This window comes from Cydia amplana, chromosome 13, assembly GCF_948474715.1.
Source record: "Cydia amplana chromosome 13, ilCydAmpl1.1, whole genome shotgun sequence".
NCBI lineage: Eukaryota > Metazoa > Arthropoda > Insecta > Lepidoptera > Tortricidae > Cydia > Cydia amplana.
In genome coordinates this window covers 1,903,526-1,923,559 of record NC_086081.1, presented here as the reverse complement: position 1 = coordinate 1,923,559, position 20,034 = coordinate 1,903,526, and the positions used below count along the sequence as shown (strand labels likewise).

Sequence of the window (20,034 nt, the reverse complement as noted above, 5' to 3'; positions counted from 1 at the left end):
TTTTCTGGAACTTATGTACGAAATACCATTTGATATTTACCAGTCGCTTTTCGGTGAAGGAAACATCGTGAGGAAACCGGACTAATCCCAATAAGGCCTAATAGTTTACCCTCTGGGTTGGAAGGTCAGATGGGAGTCGCTAAAAAACTAGTGCCCATGCCAATTCCTGGGATTAGTTGCCAAGCTGACCCCAGGCTGTCATGAGCCGTGCAAAATGCCGGGATAACGCGAAAAAGGGAACCCACGAGTTGCAACGTCATAATAATATAAACGAAAAGGAATAGCGTAAATAAACAACGATTTTGCAGAAATGTAAACACATCTGGACTTCGAGGAATGCTTAACGGAAGATTGATGGTATGCGATGCTTTGCTTCAGTCGATTCTCGGTATTATCTGAGATTCAGCTCAATAGCGAGACCATACAGATATTTCGCCAAGAAATCCGAAAAGTGATTATGTATTGTGTAAGTATTTTAATAATTAAACATGTCCCGGTTTTCGGTAAATACATTACCGTGTCAACTACACATTCTGTTTTTTTTTTTTTCTATTTCTAACTTCTCTTCTCTATTCTCACTGCTCTTCAACATATTAGTCAGCTCATGGCTTATATAGTACCACAGCTCTTCAGTGTTTAAGTGCATTTCGCTGAAATATTTGTATTCTTCAAGGGTAAAAAAGTAAACTAACCTTTGTCTTTCATTAATCTGCTCCATAATAGCAACTAACTTTTCTTCCCTATTCCCACTGCTCTTCATAACATTGTTCAGCTCATGGCTTATATAGTACCACAGCTCTTCAGTGTTTAAGTGCATTTCGCTGAAATATTTGTATTCTTCAAGGGTAAAAAAGTAAACTAACCTTTGTCTTTCATTAATCTGCTCCATAATAGCAACTAACTTTTCTTCCCTATTCCCACTGCTCTTCATAACATTGTTCAGCTCATGGCTTGTAGTACCACAGCTCTTTAGAGTTGGAGTGTATTCGAATTCTGAGATTCTCGTAATCATCAAAGGTTGAAAATATTAAAAGTAATACTAACCTATGTCTTTCATTAATCTGCTCCATAATAGCAACTAACTTTTCTTCCCTATTCCCACTGCTCTTCATAACGTTGTTCAGCGCATGGCTTATATAGTACCACAGCTCTTCAGTGTTTAAGTGCATTTCGCTGAAATATTTGTATTCTTCAAGGGTAAAAAAGTAGACTAACCTTTGTCTTTCATTAATCTGCTCCATAATAGCAACTAACTTCTCTTCCCTATTCTCACTGCTCTTCATAATGTTGTTCAGCTCATGGCTTATATAGTACCACAGCTCTTTAGTGTTAGTGTGCATTTCACTGAAATGTATTCTTCAAGGGCAAAAAAAAGTAAACTAACCTTTGTCTTTCCTTAATCTGCTCCATAATAGCAACTAACTTCTCTTCCCTATTCTCACTACTCTTCATAATGTTGTTCAGCCCATGGCTTATATAGTACCACAGCTCTTTAGTGTTTGAGTGCATTTCGCTGAAATATTTGTAGTCTACAATGGTAAAAAAAGTAAACTAACCTTTGTCTTTCATTAATCTGCTCCATAATAGCAACTAACTTCTCTTCCCTATTCTCACTACTCTTCATAATGTTGTTCAGCTCATGGCTTATATAGTACCACAGCTCTTTAGTGTTGGAGTTTATTCGACGTCTGAGATTCTCGTATTCTTCGGTTGGGCCCTGACCCGAGTCTAGGAGGAGACTGGGGTCTAGGTCTTTGAGATTGCTGCGTAACCTGGAACAAAGGGGGGAGATAATCAAAGGAAAGTCCTTATTTCTAATATTACTCTTTTTTTTCGGGGCATGTGTTATACGATTTAAAAAAAACTAAATTTTTTTACGCGACTACGGGAAGGGTTACAGTTTTAGCAGTGAATGTACGGAAAACTGGATAGATAACTGACCCCCTGCAAACAAAATTCTATGGAGGGGGAGTCAGTGATCTCTGCAGCTTACTGTACGTACGTAAGTACATATGTTTGTGCGAAACCTATAAACCTAGAATATATTATGCTGAAGCGGTCGACATCAAAATCAAAGTGATGTGTTAAGATTTAATTAGTGGAAGCCGTTTTCTCCCGAAATGGAAATTGCATGAAAAAAGTACCTTTTTTCAGTAATTATACTTCCCTCTTAATACCTACGCTTATAAATTAACGCTGATAATTGGGATCAAATCGATAAATTGGGATCAATCGGAGTGAAGTTTAGTAATTGACAGGAGGATAAACAATGTTTCTCGTAGACTAAACATCATCTAGGACAGACAGGATGTTTTTCCCTTAAAGATAATATGTACATTAAGAGTATGCATTAAATAATTATATTACGGAAAACAACTTCAGAATCAACTAAATTTTAACTAGACTTATATCGACCGGGATATGAACCGTGATTGCCTTATTTTGTATTGTTTTCGAGCTCCCGATATTTCGATGTAGTTACATGCATCTTGTTCACGGGTTGTTACCCGGTCGATATATAAGTGTAGTGAAACTAACCGTGAATCATTCAAAACTGTAAGTTCAACCTTAAGGTTAATTTAAGTGTCGATAACAAGTGTATATCGAGAAAACGAAGCATATAAACTTGGTACGTTGAGGTAAACCGAGTTGATGTTGAGTACAGAGTTGATGCTAGCTCAATTGTAGACATTTTAGTTAAACTAAAAGACATTTTTGATTTTAAAAAATGCATAATTTAGGACTTATATTGAGAAAACCAAAAAAAGTACGGAAATTTCGCGATATTTCGAGTGGTGCAAAGTTAATACAGGTCTCTCGAAGCAGCAAACTTGGATTTAAGATGCTAGTAGTGATCCTCATACAATATTAAACAATCAGAACTAGCCGTTAGCTTGTGATTTTAACGATTTTTGTGTTAAATATGACGGGCCTATAGTGATTGCTTTCGGCTCTACTGCTACCTACTATTTTTTCTCGGCCCGGCATGGAAGGGCTCGTAGGCTACGGCTACGCGACGGCGGGGTACGCTACGCTACATACTTACATACTAATAGGGCAAGTTAAAATAAAAACTTGTAAAAAAGTAGATTCATCTGAAGGGTTAAATTGCAGGGTATGTATGTACTCGTATGTATTAAAGACGCGGATAAAATCCGGTTTACCTATATCATGTACTAGCGACCCGCCCCGGCTTCGTACGGGTTAACAAATTATACATAAACCTTCCTCTTGAATCACTCTATCTAATTAAAAAAACCGTATCAAAATCCGTTACGTAGTTTTAAAGATCTAAGCATATATCCCTATGTATGCTTAGACACAGACAAACAGCGGGAAGCGACTTTGTTTTATACTTTTATACTGTTGTAGTGATAAATTAATCTGCCCTGACAGGCTTTAATTTACTATCTACCTATTGAACATACAAGCATATGGTATAGGTCCGGTTTAATGTCAGCCACCTGGTAACACCTGTCCTACCTATATATTTACGTGATTACTAGGTCGATAGCGCCATGTTCCAAGGTTAGCATCAATTATTCCGAGCTTGATAACGATATCGGCTGGAGGCTTTTGTTACCAATTTTAATGGGTATTTTATAATTACAATAATTATGTAAAGCTTCATTTATAAGCAGCTCATGCCGCAGCCCGAGGCAACATTTCATAAAAATAAATAAGCTGTTATGACTTATTTACAATATTAGTGGTGGTGATTGCTTTAACTGTTCCAAATTGTAGGTATCTACGTCAAACGGTCTGTGAGAAAAACGCATTTAACTGATTTGCAAGACCGAAGTGATCCTTTAAGTGTTCCGTGAACAAAGTTTTGTACGGAACACTAAAAATAGCAGTGAAAGTTTACAATTAGCTCTTAGCGAGAATTGAGGTACTTATTTCTGTATACAAAAAGTGACACACATTTCTGATCTGCTAGCATGAGTTATGTTCTCGCGCGCGAGAACACAACTCATACTAGATGGTCTGGTTCAATTGTATACCTACATAAAATGTATTTTCGATGTTTGAAAAAGTAAAAAATCCACATAGCAGTTCACTTTGGGGAATAACTACGGAGCAACACTATGCAACAATAAGTACCTAACAAGAAAAGTAACCTAATGTTGCTCCACAATAGTTAACTGCGGTGTTGATGCACCTTTATGGAGGGGTGGAGAGTAGATACCTACTTATTCTGTTTACTCACAAAATTGGACAGATCACCGGTGACATCGCCGCTATTTTCATCAAATACATTATTCAGCAAAACACTTCACCTAATACTAGTCTTGGATATACAAACTTATATGATGTACTCGGTAATGATGAAGTACCCACTTGTATAATAAGGTTAGGTTTAAAGATATTTATTCTCATAAAAGACATACAAGTCACTTACAAGAGAACAGAGTTATAAAGTAAAAGTAATTATATCTACGGTAGCATACAAAGTCGCTCGAGACGAGAGGTACACGCTCACGCAACTATTTTTTTTAAGGTGGGTAGTGGTTTAAAATGTACTGCGATAATTTAGCTTTAAACTCATTGTTGATAATACCATCGTTGACACAATTAACTGGTCAGTTCTGAACCTTATTGCTCTGAGATAAGAACGACAAAAGATAATTTATTTTAAGTATTGTTGTTAGTATTGGCCATGACGAATAACAATTACCTATATTTATCACCTAAGTGTTATTTGTTAAATGTCTTTAGCTACCATGTTGTGTAATTATGCAAATTATTCATGAAATGCAGACGCCTAAAGTTATATGTAAGTACTCGTATCAATGTTTAAATGCAATTATACGAAGAAGGTCCTTATTGTTACTGGTTTGGTTACAATGTTTTTTCGTCACCGAAAAGCGACTTAGAAATATTTTGATGTTTTATGTTTCGAGAAAATATTGATTCCAACCAGGGGTTCGAAACCACGACCTCCGGTTTGAAAGCCGTACGAACAGCAACACTCTTAACCCTTTACCGCATGGATTTTTTAATTTCCCCGAATTAAAAAAAAAATTAAACTGTTTATTGCATAAGATTAATAATAAAATTTACAAACAAAACTCTTAATCTATTTTTATTTAGATTTTAATTGAGTTGAGTCCAAGTAGATCTCATGCATTAATTACATTTACATTTATTTATGCTAAATCTATTAAATTAATTATGTCCATTGGAAGACTTATATAATAATATATGTAATAAAATACTATAAATTTAACTCACAAAAATTTTGAAAAAAAAATATATTTGACCCAAACTTGGATTTTTATGTATTAGTGGCTACGCGGACCCCGATTATTTAACTGGTCAAATTTGGACCGGTATGCAATAATATGTATGGAAATGTAGGTTTAAAAAAAACACTTGCATTTTCAAATAATATTTATCATTTTTATATTTTGGTAAGGTTTAGGCTATGATAACTGCATACCTCCAGACGGAACGTATACTTAAATTGTTTGTCATCGACGTAGTAAAATCACTTGATTTTTATTGGTTATGCACTTACAAGCTTTTGGTAGCTGTAGCTACCAGCTATCACCAGTTATCTACAGATAAAATGTTCAAATGGAAATAATAATTACCTAGGAAACTTGATCTTAATTTTATTATGTTAATAAATAGTAGGCACGAATTTACGAACATATTGCCGTAGGGTACTTTTAATAATGCGGCTAACGCACCTACCTCAATAAAAATAAAACGAAGAAGTAGCTTGCCTGAGTGCATAAGGTTCCATATTTGTCAAACCGATAAAAACATTACTAATGCATAATGTTCCATATTAGTCCAATCTATCTAGCTTGTAACGCACAATGTTCCATTTCAGGAACAAACTTTCACGACATCATACATAGTAATTTTAATATAAATGCTTACAAGTTGTACCGTAAAACCTCGCGGCATCTATTTTTCTAATACTCAACACTTGAAATTTATTGATTGCCCTTAATACAACAACGAAAAGCTAATTACAAAGTAGTCAATCACACTTGCAAGTCCAAATTGCCGAACGTCGGTGGAAATGATAACGTCTTATGGACCACAAACGAGTTATAAGCTGTAACGAGTACAGAAAACGTTCAGTAGTATGCATAGTTTCTACATCTTACAAATTCAGTAAAACAGATGACGCTTATATCAATTCACGAGGAAAATATTATTACGTTCCAAATTTGAAACCATATGCGGCAAAGGGTTAACTGTTTATCGGTGGACCTTATGCCTTTTGTAATAAGGTTTACGAACTGTCAGTTAACAGTGTGGGCGATGGTATGTACGCCTTACCGCCAGGCTAGCACTATTGTGGTTATTACTATAAGTTTCTGTCAATAGGTAAATATTATTGATCACCTCAATCATGAGGGAACGATGAAGTTTTCTATATACGAGTTCGCGCGCCGTCTAAATGAGCCCTAAATCGCAAGACCCAAAGGCTGAAGTCGCGTAGGGCCGAAGGCCCGTAGCATCTAGGAGGTCAGCTCTAAACACAGATCAATAGTACAAGTGTCTAAATTCCGAAGTCCGAGCTCCTGCATGTAGGGCCAAAGGCCCGAAGCGACCAGGATGTCAGTGCTTAAACACAGAACTATGTGTCTAAATGCGAAGGCCGAAGGCCGAGCACTAACATCCTGGACGCTTCGGGCCTCCGGCCCTACGCGGAGCTAAGCCTTCGGCCTTCGCATTTAGACACTTGTACTATTGCTTTGTGTTTGAATACCGAAAACGCGTGTCCTATTATTCTGTCCAGGACTTTATTAATGATAATAATCTTTATTGACTAAACCTACAACATCTTGACTTAATATTTCAATAATTATTCTGACATACCATATCTGTAAATATTATTAAGTTTGTAAATAATTGTTATAGTTGCATGATATTATTTAAGTTTTATTTTTATTATTTATTTATTTTTAATTTTAATTTTTAATTTTAATTATAATTTATATTCATATACAATGTAAATTGTGACTGAATAAATGAAATGAATGAATGAATGTCTATAAGCGCCGCCGCCGCACCTTCGCGCTATGTACACGAGACGCGTAAAGCCCGCCGCCGCGCCGCCGCCGCGGGTATTACGCGTCTCGTGTACATAGCGCGAAGGTGCGGCAGGTGGCACCGTGTACACGCGCCCTAAAAGCCTCTCTCTTCCTTTCCTGCTTATACAGTGTGGATTTTCTTTTTGGGTCAGTGAGGGCAGCTACCAGATCCCGTGCTGCTACGAGAAAACGGTCTAAGAAGACCTTCCCTCGATTTCAAATTAATGAAGATTGGCTTTTACAGATTTTGGAAAAAACATACAGGGTGCGAGAAAAAGGTCATTTTTGACAAACTTTTTTTTTGATGCCAATCGATCCCATTCCTATTAAGGATCAAAAGCTTGTATGGAACCAAAAAAAAATTTCCGGCTAGAAAAGCCACTAATCGAGGAAAACTTTTCCCATACAATTTGTATGAAAACGAAAACTTTTATTTTTCACTGGCTGTTTTTGTATGCCAATCGATTCCATTCCTATCCAGTATCAATAGTTTCCTAGGGGTCAACTTACGGTAATGTACTAAAAAGCCACAAATTAATAAAAACTTTTTCCATACATTTACTATGGGGAAAATGTGAAATGTTATTCTCAATTTTCTATCTCGCCCATCAGTCCTACAGCAATGTCTTCATACAGTATTATGGTCAAATGTAACAGGACTGATTGGCCAGATAGAAAAATGTGAATTAAATTTCACATTTTCTCCATAGTAAATGTATGGAAAAAGTTTTCTTTAATTTGTGGCTTTTTAGTACATTACCGTAAGTTGACCCCAAAGAAACTATTGATACTGGATAGGAATGGAATCGATTGGCATACAAAAATAGCATGTGAAAAATAAAAGTTTTCATTTTCATACAAATTGTATGGGAAAAGTTTTCCTCGATTTGTGGCTTTTCTAGCCGGAATTTTTTTTTTGGTTTCATACAAGCTTTTGATCCTTAATAGGAATGGGATCGATTGGCATCAAAAAAAAAGTTTGTCAAAAATGACCTTTTTCTCGCACCCTGTATGTTTTTTCCAAAATCAATCTTCATTAATTTGAAATCGAGGGAAGGTCTTCTTAGACCGTTTTCTCGTAGCAGCACGGGATCTGGTAGCTGCCCTCACTGACCCAAAAAGAAAATCCATCCTGTATAAGAGAGTGTTATATCTATTTAACAGCTTGTGGTAATAGCTTACCCTGGCGAGTTCTTGATCTGCGCTATAAGGTTATTGTGTTGCTGTTTCAGCACGTCCAGCTGCGACGAGACCCTCTTCAGCCGCTCCTGGAACTCTGACACTTCGTCTGTGTTACCTGTGCACCTAAAACAACAGCTTTTTTAATAGGGAGTATTACTGCAATGGTCTGCCGCTAGAGTGCAGCACTAGCGCCTTTATTAAAACATAGAGTAACTTATACATACTGTACCTTAAACTGTTTTATACAAGTTTTCACAGACAATAAAATATGACACTGATACATCAAGGCGGTTTGTTTACAAAGGGCCTACCGGGAAACGCGAAATAGAAACTCAGCTAACTCTTTATCGCTCGCATATGCAAGAGTGATAAAGGTTAGATAACAAAATTTCGAGTCTGTCGTTTGCGGTAGACCCTTAGATTGGGACTTATTATGGTGTAGTGGCGCCCCCTACTCAAGAGTTTCGCGTAATATTTCCTATTCTGATGCTTTCATCGCATGGATGACCGATTTGTTTATGTTAAGTATTTTTATTTATACTTACGTCTTTAAAAACCCGTAATTAAGTCCGACTCACGCTTGACTGCACATTTCTAATAGGTTTTCCTGTCATCTACAGGTAAAGAACTATTTTGTGTATTTTCTATATTTTAGACCCAGTAGTTTCGGAGATAAGTGGCGTACTCGAAGAGAGGCCTATGCTCAGCAGTGGGCGATAAAAGGCTGATATGATGATGATGAGTTTCGGAGATAAAGGGTGATCCTATAAGGGTTCCGTTTTTTCCTTTTGAGGTACGGAACCCTAATAATTAGAGTAATTATAGCAACAACCACCACTAACACTGTGAATAAGTCAAAATAAAAAAATAATAAAAAAAAACGCTATCCTTTATTTTAGGCGGAAAATTATGGGGTTGAGAGTATGGAATCACATTACCTGAGAGGGGCTATGAAGAGGTATGTAACAACGATCCATATGACCAGTAATACCACAGCCACCCGCTTCCATCGCGCCAGGTACATCATCAGATAGTCGTTCAAGGTCATGTGGCCATTGGAGAAGTGTTTCATCGCCGCGCCGCGTGGTTACAGCATTTCTGAAACAAAACTTAAACATTAGCACAGATAGAGAATGTCAGAAATTACGCAAAACTGAACTCCACAATTTTTAAATTAAGTCTAAACCATGGTGGTCAAAATATTCATTTTTTTAAGAAACAAACAGTTGTTTAGAATAAGAATAAGAATGATGATGTTTACGAATAAGTTTACAAAAATATTACTTGAATTAAATTATTTATTTCATGAAAGACAATTACATAGTAAATGTTGCATCAAACAGGCGCGTTTTCCGGGCGGGGCGTGAGCATTTTATAATATATGTAAAAGCGGCGCGCCCCGCTCACGCCCCGCCGAAAAACGCGCCTGTGTGACGAAGCCTTAAGGGCCTACTGCAGCCGCGTCTGGCGCTTCGTAAACCACGCCCGCTAGTTCTTCCCTCCCCGCTAACACGCACACATGGAAACGATTCGCGCCGCACGTGAAGTTTGTGTGACCTTTTAGCACCATCTAACGTTACAGAAATTAACTACCATTATACGTGGTCGCTGCGGTCGGCCAGAAACTTAAATTCGGAAAAAATTGAAACAGATGGCGTTGTTACTTGTTCATAATAGCAAACAATAAAATAATTAATTCATAAACCTGCATATTTATTGTTGTTTTGGAAGATGTTAACATCATAGAAGCAGCAGCGTATATAGCATAATAAGTTAAGAGTATTGATAATAAGAAAATAGCACAAGAACAGAAAAGAGATTATTTTTGATAAAATATGATGAAAACAGATTTACTTGATTACGCTCACCTGACTTTGCGGTCACTAAATGCAAATTTCAACCTTATTGTTATGGGGTTACAATAACCCTGGGTTTGCAGGCGTCCATGGTCGTTATTATTATAAATGCTTTGGTTGAAATGCTTTTTAACCCTCGAATTTTTCATAGGTACAGTCACCTGCAATAATATGTTACTCTTCGACGGCCGCAAAAATATGTGACACGCTCTTATGGCTCTACAAATAAGATCTAACATGATCTACCGCAAAACGGCCTTCGGTGTGTAACATATTATTGCAGCTGACTGTACTCGTATTCATTGTTGTATAGGTAGGTATTAATATCTTTTATCCGATCGATTTGCATTTATTTGAAATAAATCACAGTGTTTAGTAATTATATGTTTTATTGAATAAGAGATTATTTAGGTATGTAAGGAATACAGGGTGCCTTTTTGAAACACTAATTTTTAGGGTTCCGTAGCCAAATGGCAAAAAACGGAACCCTTATAGATTCGTCATGTCTGTCTGTCTGTCTGTCCGTCTGTCCGTCCGTATGTCACAGTCACTTTTTTCCGAAACTATAAGAACTATACTGTTGAAACTTGGTAAGTAGATGTATTCTGTGAACCGCATTATATTTTCACACAAAAATAGAAAAAAAAAAATTTTTTTTTGGGGGTTTCCCATACTTAGAACAACTGAAACTCAAAAAATTTTTTTTCATCAAACCCAGACGTGTGGGGTATCTATGGATAGGTCTTCAAAAATGATATTGAGGTTTCTAACATCATTTTTTTCTAAACTGAATAGTTTGCGCGAGAGACACTTCCAAAGTGGTAAAATGTGTGTGTCCCCCCCCCCCTGTAACTTCTAAAATAAGAGAATGATAAAACTAAAAAAAATATATGATGTACATTACCATGCAAACTTCCACCGAAAATTGGTTTGAACAAGATCTAGTAAGTAGTTTTTTTTTAATACGTCATAAATCCCCTAAATACGGAACCCTTCATGGGCGAGTCCGACTCGCACTTGGCCGCTTTTTCTGGATAATTTTGAATTTCAATTGTCAGGGGTGCCTACATTATTTTTTAATACATTTTACAACGACAACAAACAAAAGTTCAAATTCGCCGTATTTTTATTACCCGGACCGATCGCAACAAAATAGAAAATCATGTTTTTCAAATCTAAGCGTTATTGTAATTTATCTCAAATAACCAAAAAGTCAATCTGACTAGAACTTAAAAACGAACTGAATTATTTTAATATGTCGATTTTTCTTGGTGACCCAGGAGAATTTTTTTTTATCCCATACAAAAAGAGCGTATCCCAATCGCGTATCGGTTTTGGTTTTTACTTATAAGTGTGAAAAATATATTCTACCATATACGAAGGATGTGTGTTTTTTCATGTTTTATATGTCTTTTTGTACAATAAAGTGTTTTACTGCTACTAATATATCATATTAACGATTAACTAAAAAGGTATTTACATCTAATTTAACTGGTAAATTATTAAAGTCCGCTAAAATTAATATATATTCAAAAAAATATTTGTTAATATGTCCCAAAATCATGGCTCATTTTTTAAGTCTCCTGACTTACCAAACATATCGCAACGAAGGCAAGGGTACAACGCGGCATCGTGAACCTAATAACGTAACGTTTCAGTTACTTTTTTAGTCGCCGACCATTTTATCCGGGGTACGAAAAGAGGTATTAGATCTATCCTGGGTCTAATATGTTATAAAAACATAGTTTTTTGAAAAATGTTCGTAGGTAGTACACAAAATTTACATTTTCTTTTAAATGTGATTTGGGTCATCGTTCTCCCTGGTGACTTTTCTGGTGACCCAAGAGACATCAATTTTATTATGACTCAGGAGATTTTTTTTCTATGCACTTTGATTTTTTTGATGCGCTAATTTTGTAATCTAAAATAACTTTAAACTGCTGATATACTTATATCACTTTGCTGATGAGTGGAAGTGGAATTTAAACTTAATTTATTGTTCTCTCCCTTGACATTTTGGCATACATTTGACATGCTGCAGTGCACTCCTAACGTTAATAAAGACATAATTTTTAGAAAAAGCTTTAGGAAAACTCACTCTTGAGCTTAAAACGATTAAGTCCTTATCATATTATGTTAGATTTTTAGTACAGACCCCAAATCAGTGAAAATGTGTCTTAGCCAACTAAATTTGTCTCTGGGAAAAGTACGATATCCCTAAAAATTGTACGTACATTTCGCATTTTTCTGAAGGAACGGAATTCATAAATTGGGTTATTATTATTTTTTCAGATTATTTGATTGCATTGACATATCACCAAGATAGATAGAACATTTAAGTTACCAGAAGAAAAGCATTTGTGTTCTTTTATACAGTGTGGAAAAAGTAGGTTCGATTCCCGGGCGCGACTAAGCGAATTAAAAAAAAAACAACGTGTTGCATTCCGGGAGTGCCGACAGAAGTGAAAACTCAATGACTAGTCCAAAATGTCTGCAGCACTATGTATAATTGACCCATCCTCCTTTCTATTGAAAACTTTTGGTTCCGAAATTGCTGGTCAGTGAGCTTGTTTAAAATTCGAAATTCAAATTTATAGCGTTAATTGTTTAAAATTCGAATAGAAATTGTAAAGTTACCTTGCAGACCTCGCGTCTAAATATATTTGGTCATGATATTTTGAGTTTTATTCACCAGTACTAGAGTTCACTTTTATTAGCGATTTCATCAAGATGTAGCTTTATTGAATTATATTTGAGTGATATAAAGTTATAATACTGTGAGATCCTCGTATTTCAGCCCGTACAAGATTATAACCTTTTTCATGTAATGTCATTGAGTTTTTCTTTATTGATTTAAATGCCATCTAAACCTTACGGTCACATGATCGCCTTACGCTGTCTCGAGTTTATCATTTTTTCCCCACCTCATAAAGTGCCTAGCGCCGCTAAAGAAGTTTTCACTTCAAAAATCTTTGAATGCAGTTGTTTCTTTAAAAAACAATAATGTTTCATTTAAGTAAAATGAGCAAACTTAAGGTTTTAAGGCACTTTCCCTCCAGGGCCCATAATTTTTTTCCACCCGGTAGTAGACAACTATTTTTTTCGACTAAATGAAGTTTTATTAGATAAATCGTTGATCACATGGTTCGTTTCACACATCACATCAAATCGTTTGTCATCACAATCAAAATTTGTCAAAAGTAATGAAATTTATGCCATAAAAACATAAATAAAACATATAAATTCAACACATTTTTTTAATAAAAATCTTTCTCGATGATATAAAAAAGAACATCGACAAATTATGTTCAAAGAATTAATATCAAAACAGATGTCATAATTAGGATTGGCTACTTTAAGAAAAGGACAGAGAGATTTAGTCCTCTCACTCTGCACGTTTTTCTCATTCCTCCTTGTCAAGCCAAAATAAACTATAAAATGATAGTAACACAGTACATTGTAATATTCACTTTTTCCACGGTATCATGTCATTGTAAATTACTTATGTGAAATTGTAGTGGCGTGCGACTTTCAAACCGGAGGTCACGGGTTCGAACCCCGGCCCGTGCAAGTGAGTTTTTGTAAGTAGAGACCTTTTTTAGTGGTACTTAAATATAATAACTTTTCGTATTATTGAAATAAAATATTTTATTCAAACAAACTTAATAATATAATAATTAAAACGAATAATATCAATTAGTTTTTAATATTTATTCAATTATTTTAAATTATTTGAGCATGAAACATACTAGATTTATTTTTATCATTACAATAGAAAAAAAGCAAAAAATATATTCTTATAGATATTTTATTTTCAAACAAAAATAAGGCAAAAAGTTACGGTTAGATTCTGATGGCTAAATACCAAACAGCTACCGATACATTTCAATATCTGTCGAAATTTCCTAACCCGTTGTAACTGACAAAGAGTATAGATTTCGACGTAGCATGACGTAGCTAAGCAAAAACGCACACATGCGTAACGTATAGGCCTGTAAGAAGGCACCATCATAGGTTTACCTCCGATTCCGTTACTACTCAATGGAGTTACGACTCAACGTTTATTGGATATTAAAATTTTACGTAATTCGGAGCGCTGCGCGAAGTGACATAGGTCTTACCTCTTTGAGGCACGACGGCCATCTAACATTACTGGCATAAAGGATGCATTTATGACTTTGACGCATGACAGAAAGAGAAACCGAACTGCGTAAAATGGGCGTTTGCTGTTGAATTCATAAAATCAAAAATCGATAATAAATCCATCGGTAAAGGATAATAAGTTAATATTTAGTTCTTTGAAAGTTAAGACGAGATGAAAACCTTTGCTGTAAGGTGGATTGTGCTGGATATGGATGTGTTTTCTAGTTGCACGAAGCTAAAACCGAAAAATGAACACGTAAGTTTGGATTTATTTTCTATCGAGAAAATTTTAAGCATTCGTGTTTCGACTACTACGAAATGTCTTATCATATAGTCAAGAGACATATATCCGAAAATCACTACTGTTTGTTTCCGGGGCTAGCCACTGCCACCTTTCTAAGATCCTGTTATTTTTCGATGCACGGCCAGTTTGCATTGATGTCAAGAATATAAGAATTTATATCATGATCGACAAAATAAAAAATAAAATAATATTAATAACAATACTAATTAAATAAAATTATAGGTCCAATAAGGATTGTCAACATAATTAGAATAATAGTAGGTAAGTAGGTAAATACTTACAAATCCAAAATATAAATTTACAATGTCAAGACTTACGAAAATACAAAAAACAAAACAACCCGATGGGAAACAAGATTTACGGACACCCCACTGGACCTATAAATATGAGCTGTTTACTGCCCACCAACTAAACAAGCGTTAGAGCTGTTTAAAATAAATGCAAATGTCATCAACAATGGAAAACATCGTCATTATGTATCATCACGGTGGACTATCACCAACTGCCGCGATACACTGTAATATAGCTCTTATTGTTATAGTGTTGAGGTTCAATTTGTTATGGAGATGCTTTTGACCCATTAGAGATAGGTCATGCTTCAGAGAACTCAAATAAAGGTTATATTATTCTAAATTATGACAAAACACTTTCATTATAGTTTTTATTCAGCCGCAGCCATAATGATTTTTTTGTTGACCAGTAATTAAACCTTGTCTGACCTAAAGCCGGTCTTCACATTGTATGCGGTTGGGTAAAGAAAGAATATATATATGTCTTTTGCGGGCACTCGGCAGTCAACTTCATGGACGTCTCTCACGCAAAACTTGCTTTCACGTTAAAAAACCGCATCGAAATCGGTTCATTCGTTTGAGAGCTAAACGCCACAGAAAGACAGACAGACATTGGCGTCAAACGTATGGGTAACACCCCTCTTATTGCGTTGGAGGTTAAAAAAAACAAATGGTATAATGACAACATTGTATATTCTGAACAATTGATAAGATTACTAACAATCAATAATCCTTGTTATATATTTAACTGGAAACTCATTAAAATATGTCAATTAGTTAGACCACTTAATGCAAACCACTTATAGATATGAGGATATGACTAAGTGCTTCATTTAACAGTTACAAGCATACATAAATAACTACAATTAGTGTAATAAAAAGTTATAGCCGTATTCATGGATTTTTAGGGTTCTATACCCAAAGGGTAAAAACGGGACCCTATTACTAAGACTCCGCTGTCCGTCCGTCCGTCCGTCCGTCTGTCACCAGGCTGTATCTCACGAACCGTGATAGCTAGACAGTTGAAATTTTCACAGATGATGTATTTCTGTTGCCGCTATAACAACAAATACTAAAAACAGAATAAAATAAAGATTTAAGTGGGGCTCCCATACAACAAACGTGATTTTTGACCGAAGTTAAGCAACGTCGGGCGGGGTCAGTACTTGGATGGGTGACCGTCTTTTTGTTTGTTTTTATTTGCTTGTTTTGCAAAATTTTTTATTGATGGTGCGGAACCCTCCGTGCGCGAGTCCGACTCGCACTTGGCCGGTTTTTATATTTGTGGTAGGTGTAGATAAAAATATAAATAATAGCACTTAACTAAGTAGTTGTGTACAAAAATGACAAAGAGTTCAAATAAAATTCAGTAGTTTAATATGCATTCAGGAGCATTCTTACTTTATCTACTGTTTAATTACTTTACCCTCCTAATCTATCTAATACCTTTAAACGAGCAATTCTTGTTTATTTATATATATATATATATATATATATATATATATTTCGGGGATCTCTGAAACGGCTCTAACGATTTCGATGAAATTTACTATATGGGGGTTTTTGGGGGCGAGAAATCGATCTAGCTAGGTCTTATCTCTGGGAAAACGCGCATTTTCGAGTTTTTATATGTTTTCCGAGCGAAGCTCGGTCACCCAGATATTAACACTAACAGTGGACACTGTGAGACATAGGCTCATCAGCTAAATAGCTGGTCGCCTACAATTATATAATAATAGTAACAATACCACAGTGGTAGCACGGTCACACTTTTATTGCTTATCACTATGCTTGCCACATTCTAACAAGTATGTAAGTGTGAAAGTGTTGGGCATAGTGACAGGCAATAAAATGGAACCATGCTTATAACCCTTTTCACCAGACCTGATATGATTGTGCAGGAAATTGGCGTAAATCATAATTAAGCATACTTTGGAATTGCATGGGGTTTTACGACCCCACACCATGTTGAATTTTTTAAAATCAAATTGGATACTTACATAAATAAATAAATATTGTTGTTGTTATTGAATAAATGTCTATGCCTATAACCAATAAAGACCAATTTTACAAACTATCTGAGTTAAACAGTAGACATATCAGCAAAGTATAACAGCAAACTGTTTAACTCAGAAGTTTTTTATTTGGGGGATTTCGGGGGCGATAAATAGATCTAGCTAGGTCTCTGGGAAAACACGCATTTTTGAATTTTTATGTTCTTCGAGCAAAGCTCGGTCTCCCAGATATTGTGTATTAATTACCATCTGAATAACATAGAATGTAGGCTTAAGACTTCTTCATCTACCTAACCTCAAGTGGCATACTAAATCGACATTAAACCAGCAAAACGCTGGCTTTATGACATGCAAAACATTTGTCACCTTCGTTTTGTTTCTATATATATAGCGCCGTGATCGAGTTGTGAGTGTAAAATGAATAAATCTAGTAGGCAGCTGGGCTAACGACAACTCCCTGCTGAGCGGATATTGACAATTTAGCTCAAATCAACACACTCCCGTGATATATAGCGCTGTTTACCCTTGCTCTAACTGAGATTCAGCCCGTCCACGGTCATCCAATCAGAAATCATCGCATCTCCAAATAACAGTTAACTCAAAAACCCGATTACAAAATTACAGGAATTATAAACATACCTCGTATCACACACTCGTTCACTTATTACACATGAAAGTTTATCTTATTTGCCTATTTTGAACGGATTAATTTACTAATTTAAGTTATGTTTACCGACTGTTACTCAGAAAGAAGATAAAAAGAATAATTTATAGATTTATAACTCGCGAAACACAAACACTACAGCTTACACTGACATTTCATCACTGACTGATGATTGAGAACGAGATTGATTGACTGAACGAATGATAAGAACAGTGTTGCCAGAGCGCTTCCAGCTTATGTACAGTCGTACGTCAAAAAAGGTACGATTTTGATAAAAAAGGTACGGTTTTTTAGGGTTCCGTAGCCAAATGGCAAAAAACGGAACCCTTATAGATTCGTCATGTCTGTCTGCCTGTCTGTCTGTCCGTCTGTCCGTCTGTCTGTCCGTCCGTATGTCACAGCCACTTTTCTCCGAAACTATAAGAACTATACTGTTGAAACTTGGTAAGTAGATGTATTCTGTGAACCGCATTAAGATTTTCACACAAAAATAGAAAAAAAAACAATAAATTTTTGGGGTTCCCCATACTTCGAACTGAAACTCAAAAAATGTTTTTTCATCAAACCCATACGTGTGGGGTATCTATGGATAGGTCTTCAAAAATGATATTGAGGTTTCTAATATCATTTTTTTCTAAACTGAATAGTTTGCGCGAGAGACACTTCCAAAGTGGTAAAATGTGTGTCCCCCCCCCCCCCTGTAACTTCTAAAATAAGAGAATGATAAAACTAAAAAAAATATATGATGTACATTACCATGTAAACTTCCACCGAAAATTGGTTTGAACGAGATCTAGTAAGTAGTTTTTTTTTATACGTCATAAATCGCCTAAATACGGAACCCTTCATGGGCGAGTCCGACTCGCACTTGGCCGCTTTTTTTATTAGTAAAATTTTCTTACAGAAACAATATTTCTATGTGGGTGGGGGGTATGGTGGGTGGATGAGTAAAGTTTTCCTGATTGTTACTGACTGACAAATTGGTTTGACCAACTATAAGTGTATAGTACACGTCATAGTTAACCAATTTTGTTTGCATTGATATAGGTACATGAAAAATAAAATTCGTCAAGCCATTTCCGTCAGTTGAAAAAAGCGGCAAATCTAAAAAAAATGGTGCGAAGGGTTATGGTCCAATAGAAAACTTAAATTTCGCGCCATTTTATACTGACTAAGTTGTTTGACCGGCTATAAATGGCTGGCTGAATTTTGACTACCTGAGTTTTGTTATCTGGATAATAATGCCAAATAAAACGAAATACACTCAGATGACTATAGCTGCTCAAGCAAATCTTGTCAGTAAAAAAAGGCGCGCAATTCAAATTTTCTATGAGACGATATCCATTCGCGCCTACATTTTTCAAATTTGCCGCCTTTTTCTACTGACAAGATCTGCTTGACCAAGTATAAGTAACTTTCTACTGGATATGCAAATGTACATAAGTCTATAAATGAAAAAGAAATGCATTTGAATAAGATTGGTAAGATAAACAAGTTAGCAGATAAGTAACAATAATTATGTAACTTCCCTTTTTAATAATAAAAGTAGGATTTATGGACATGACATGACTTAGGTACCTGACAGCCCGAGAACAAATTCTTTATCATTTTTTTTAACTTCTTTTAGGCTTCTTGTCGACCGCCATCTTGGTCACATCGGGTCGTGATTAATTTCTTTGTTTTTGCCCATTAATGTTGTTTAAAGTGTAATACTGATAGCTTATTATACAGTAAACTAATATGGAAGTGTGCGGATAATGAAGAATTAATCTTGATACGAGTTTAATCGCCATTCTGGCGTCAACGCCAGGTAGCCCCACGTGGCCCTTGTAAAGTCCAGCTATCGCCTTACAAGAGCTCATAATACAACCGAACAACGTCGTGCTCTACGAGCATTTGGTATTTCTACCTCTAACCGTGGCTGGCTAGAGCCCTAGAGGCCATAATTTTATAATTTTATATACCGTACACTGGCTGAAGTTTATTTATTACAAATAATATTAATTCGATCCCACGAGGGATCCACTTCGACGTTGGCGAAATCATCGACAGTATCGATGGAGCCATATTACCCAAAGATTGATTGAACTTCTTTTAGCGTTTTTATTATTCCTCGAGCAACTGCATTAGAAGCAATCACAAAGCAATATTAATAATATTACACATAAATTATTTAATGTAGTTTTATGGATAATTGCCAATAACCTATCAGGGTGCCATGTCATCTTTTTCCATTGTATTGTATTGGTTTGCAATAAACGATATTACTATTACTATTAGCAAAGCACAGGTAAGAAAGACACAACTGCCGACTGCAACTAAAGAAACGTGTATTTTCTATAGTACATGGTACTTTTTTATGGTGGCTATTGTTGTCAGATTAGATATTTTGCCCTGAACAAACCATCCTGAACCAATATAACGAAAAAAAAAGTTGATAAACAACCGTCCATCAAAAGGTACGGTTTTAGTACGATGTACGCTGCGTACAAAAAAGGTACGCAAGGTCAAAAAATAGTACG

General features: G+C 35.7%; 1 protein-coding gene across 1 annotated transcript in view; it reads right to left on the bottom strand.

The window, feature by feature from the left end:
* LOC134653372 (alpha-(1,6)-fucosyltransferase) overlaps nt 1-17,672 on the bottom strand; it is a 59,700-nt gene extending 42,028 nt beyond the window's left edge. Inside the window, exons 1-4 of the mRNA XM_063508708.1 lie at nt 17,488-17,672; nt 9,179-9,338; nt 8,241-8,363; nt 1,557-1,772 (exon numbers count right to left, since the gene is read on the bottom strand). Of these exons, the coding sequence (XP_063364778.1) occupies nt 1,557-1,772; nt 8,241-8,363; nt 9,179-9,312 (473 nt within the window). The 5' untranslated portion in view covers nt 9,313-9,338; nt 17,488-17,672. The remainder of the gene's footprint in view (nt 1-1,556; nt 1,773-8,240; nt 8,364-9,178; nt 9,339-17,487) is intronic.
* Nucleotides 17,673-20,034: the final 2,362 nt, after the last annotated feature.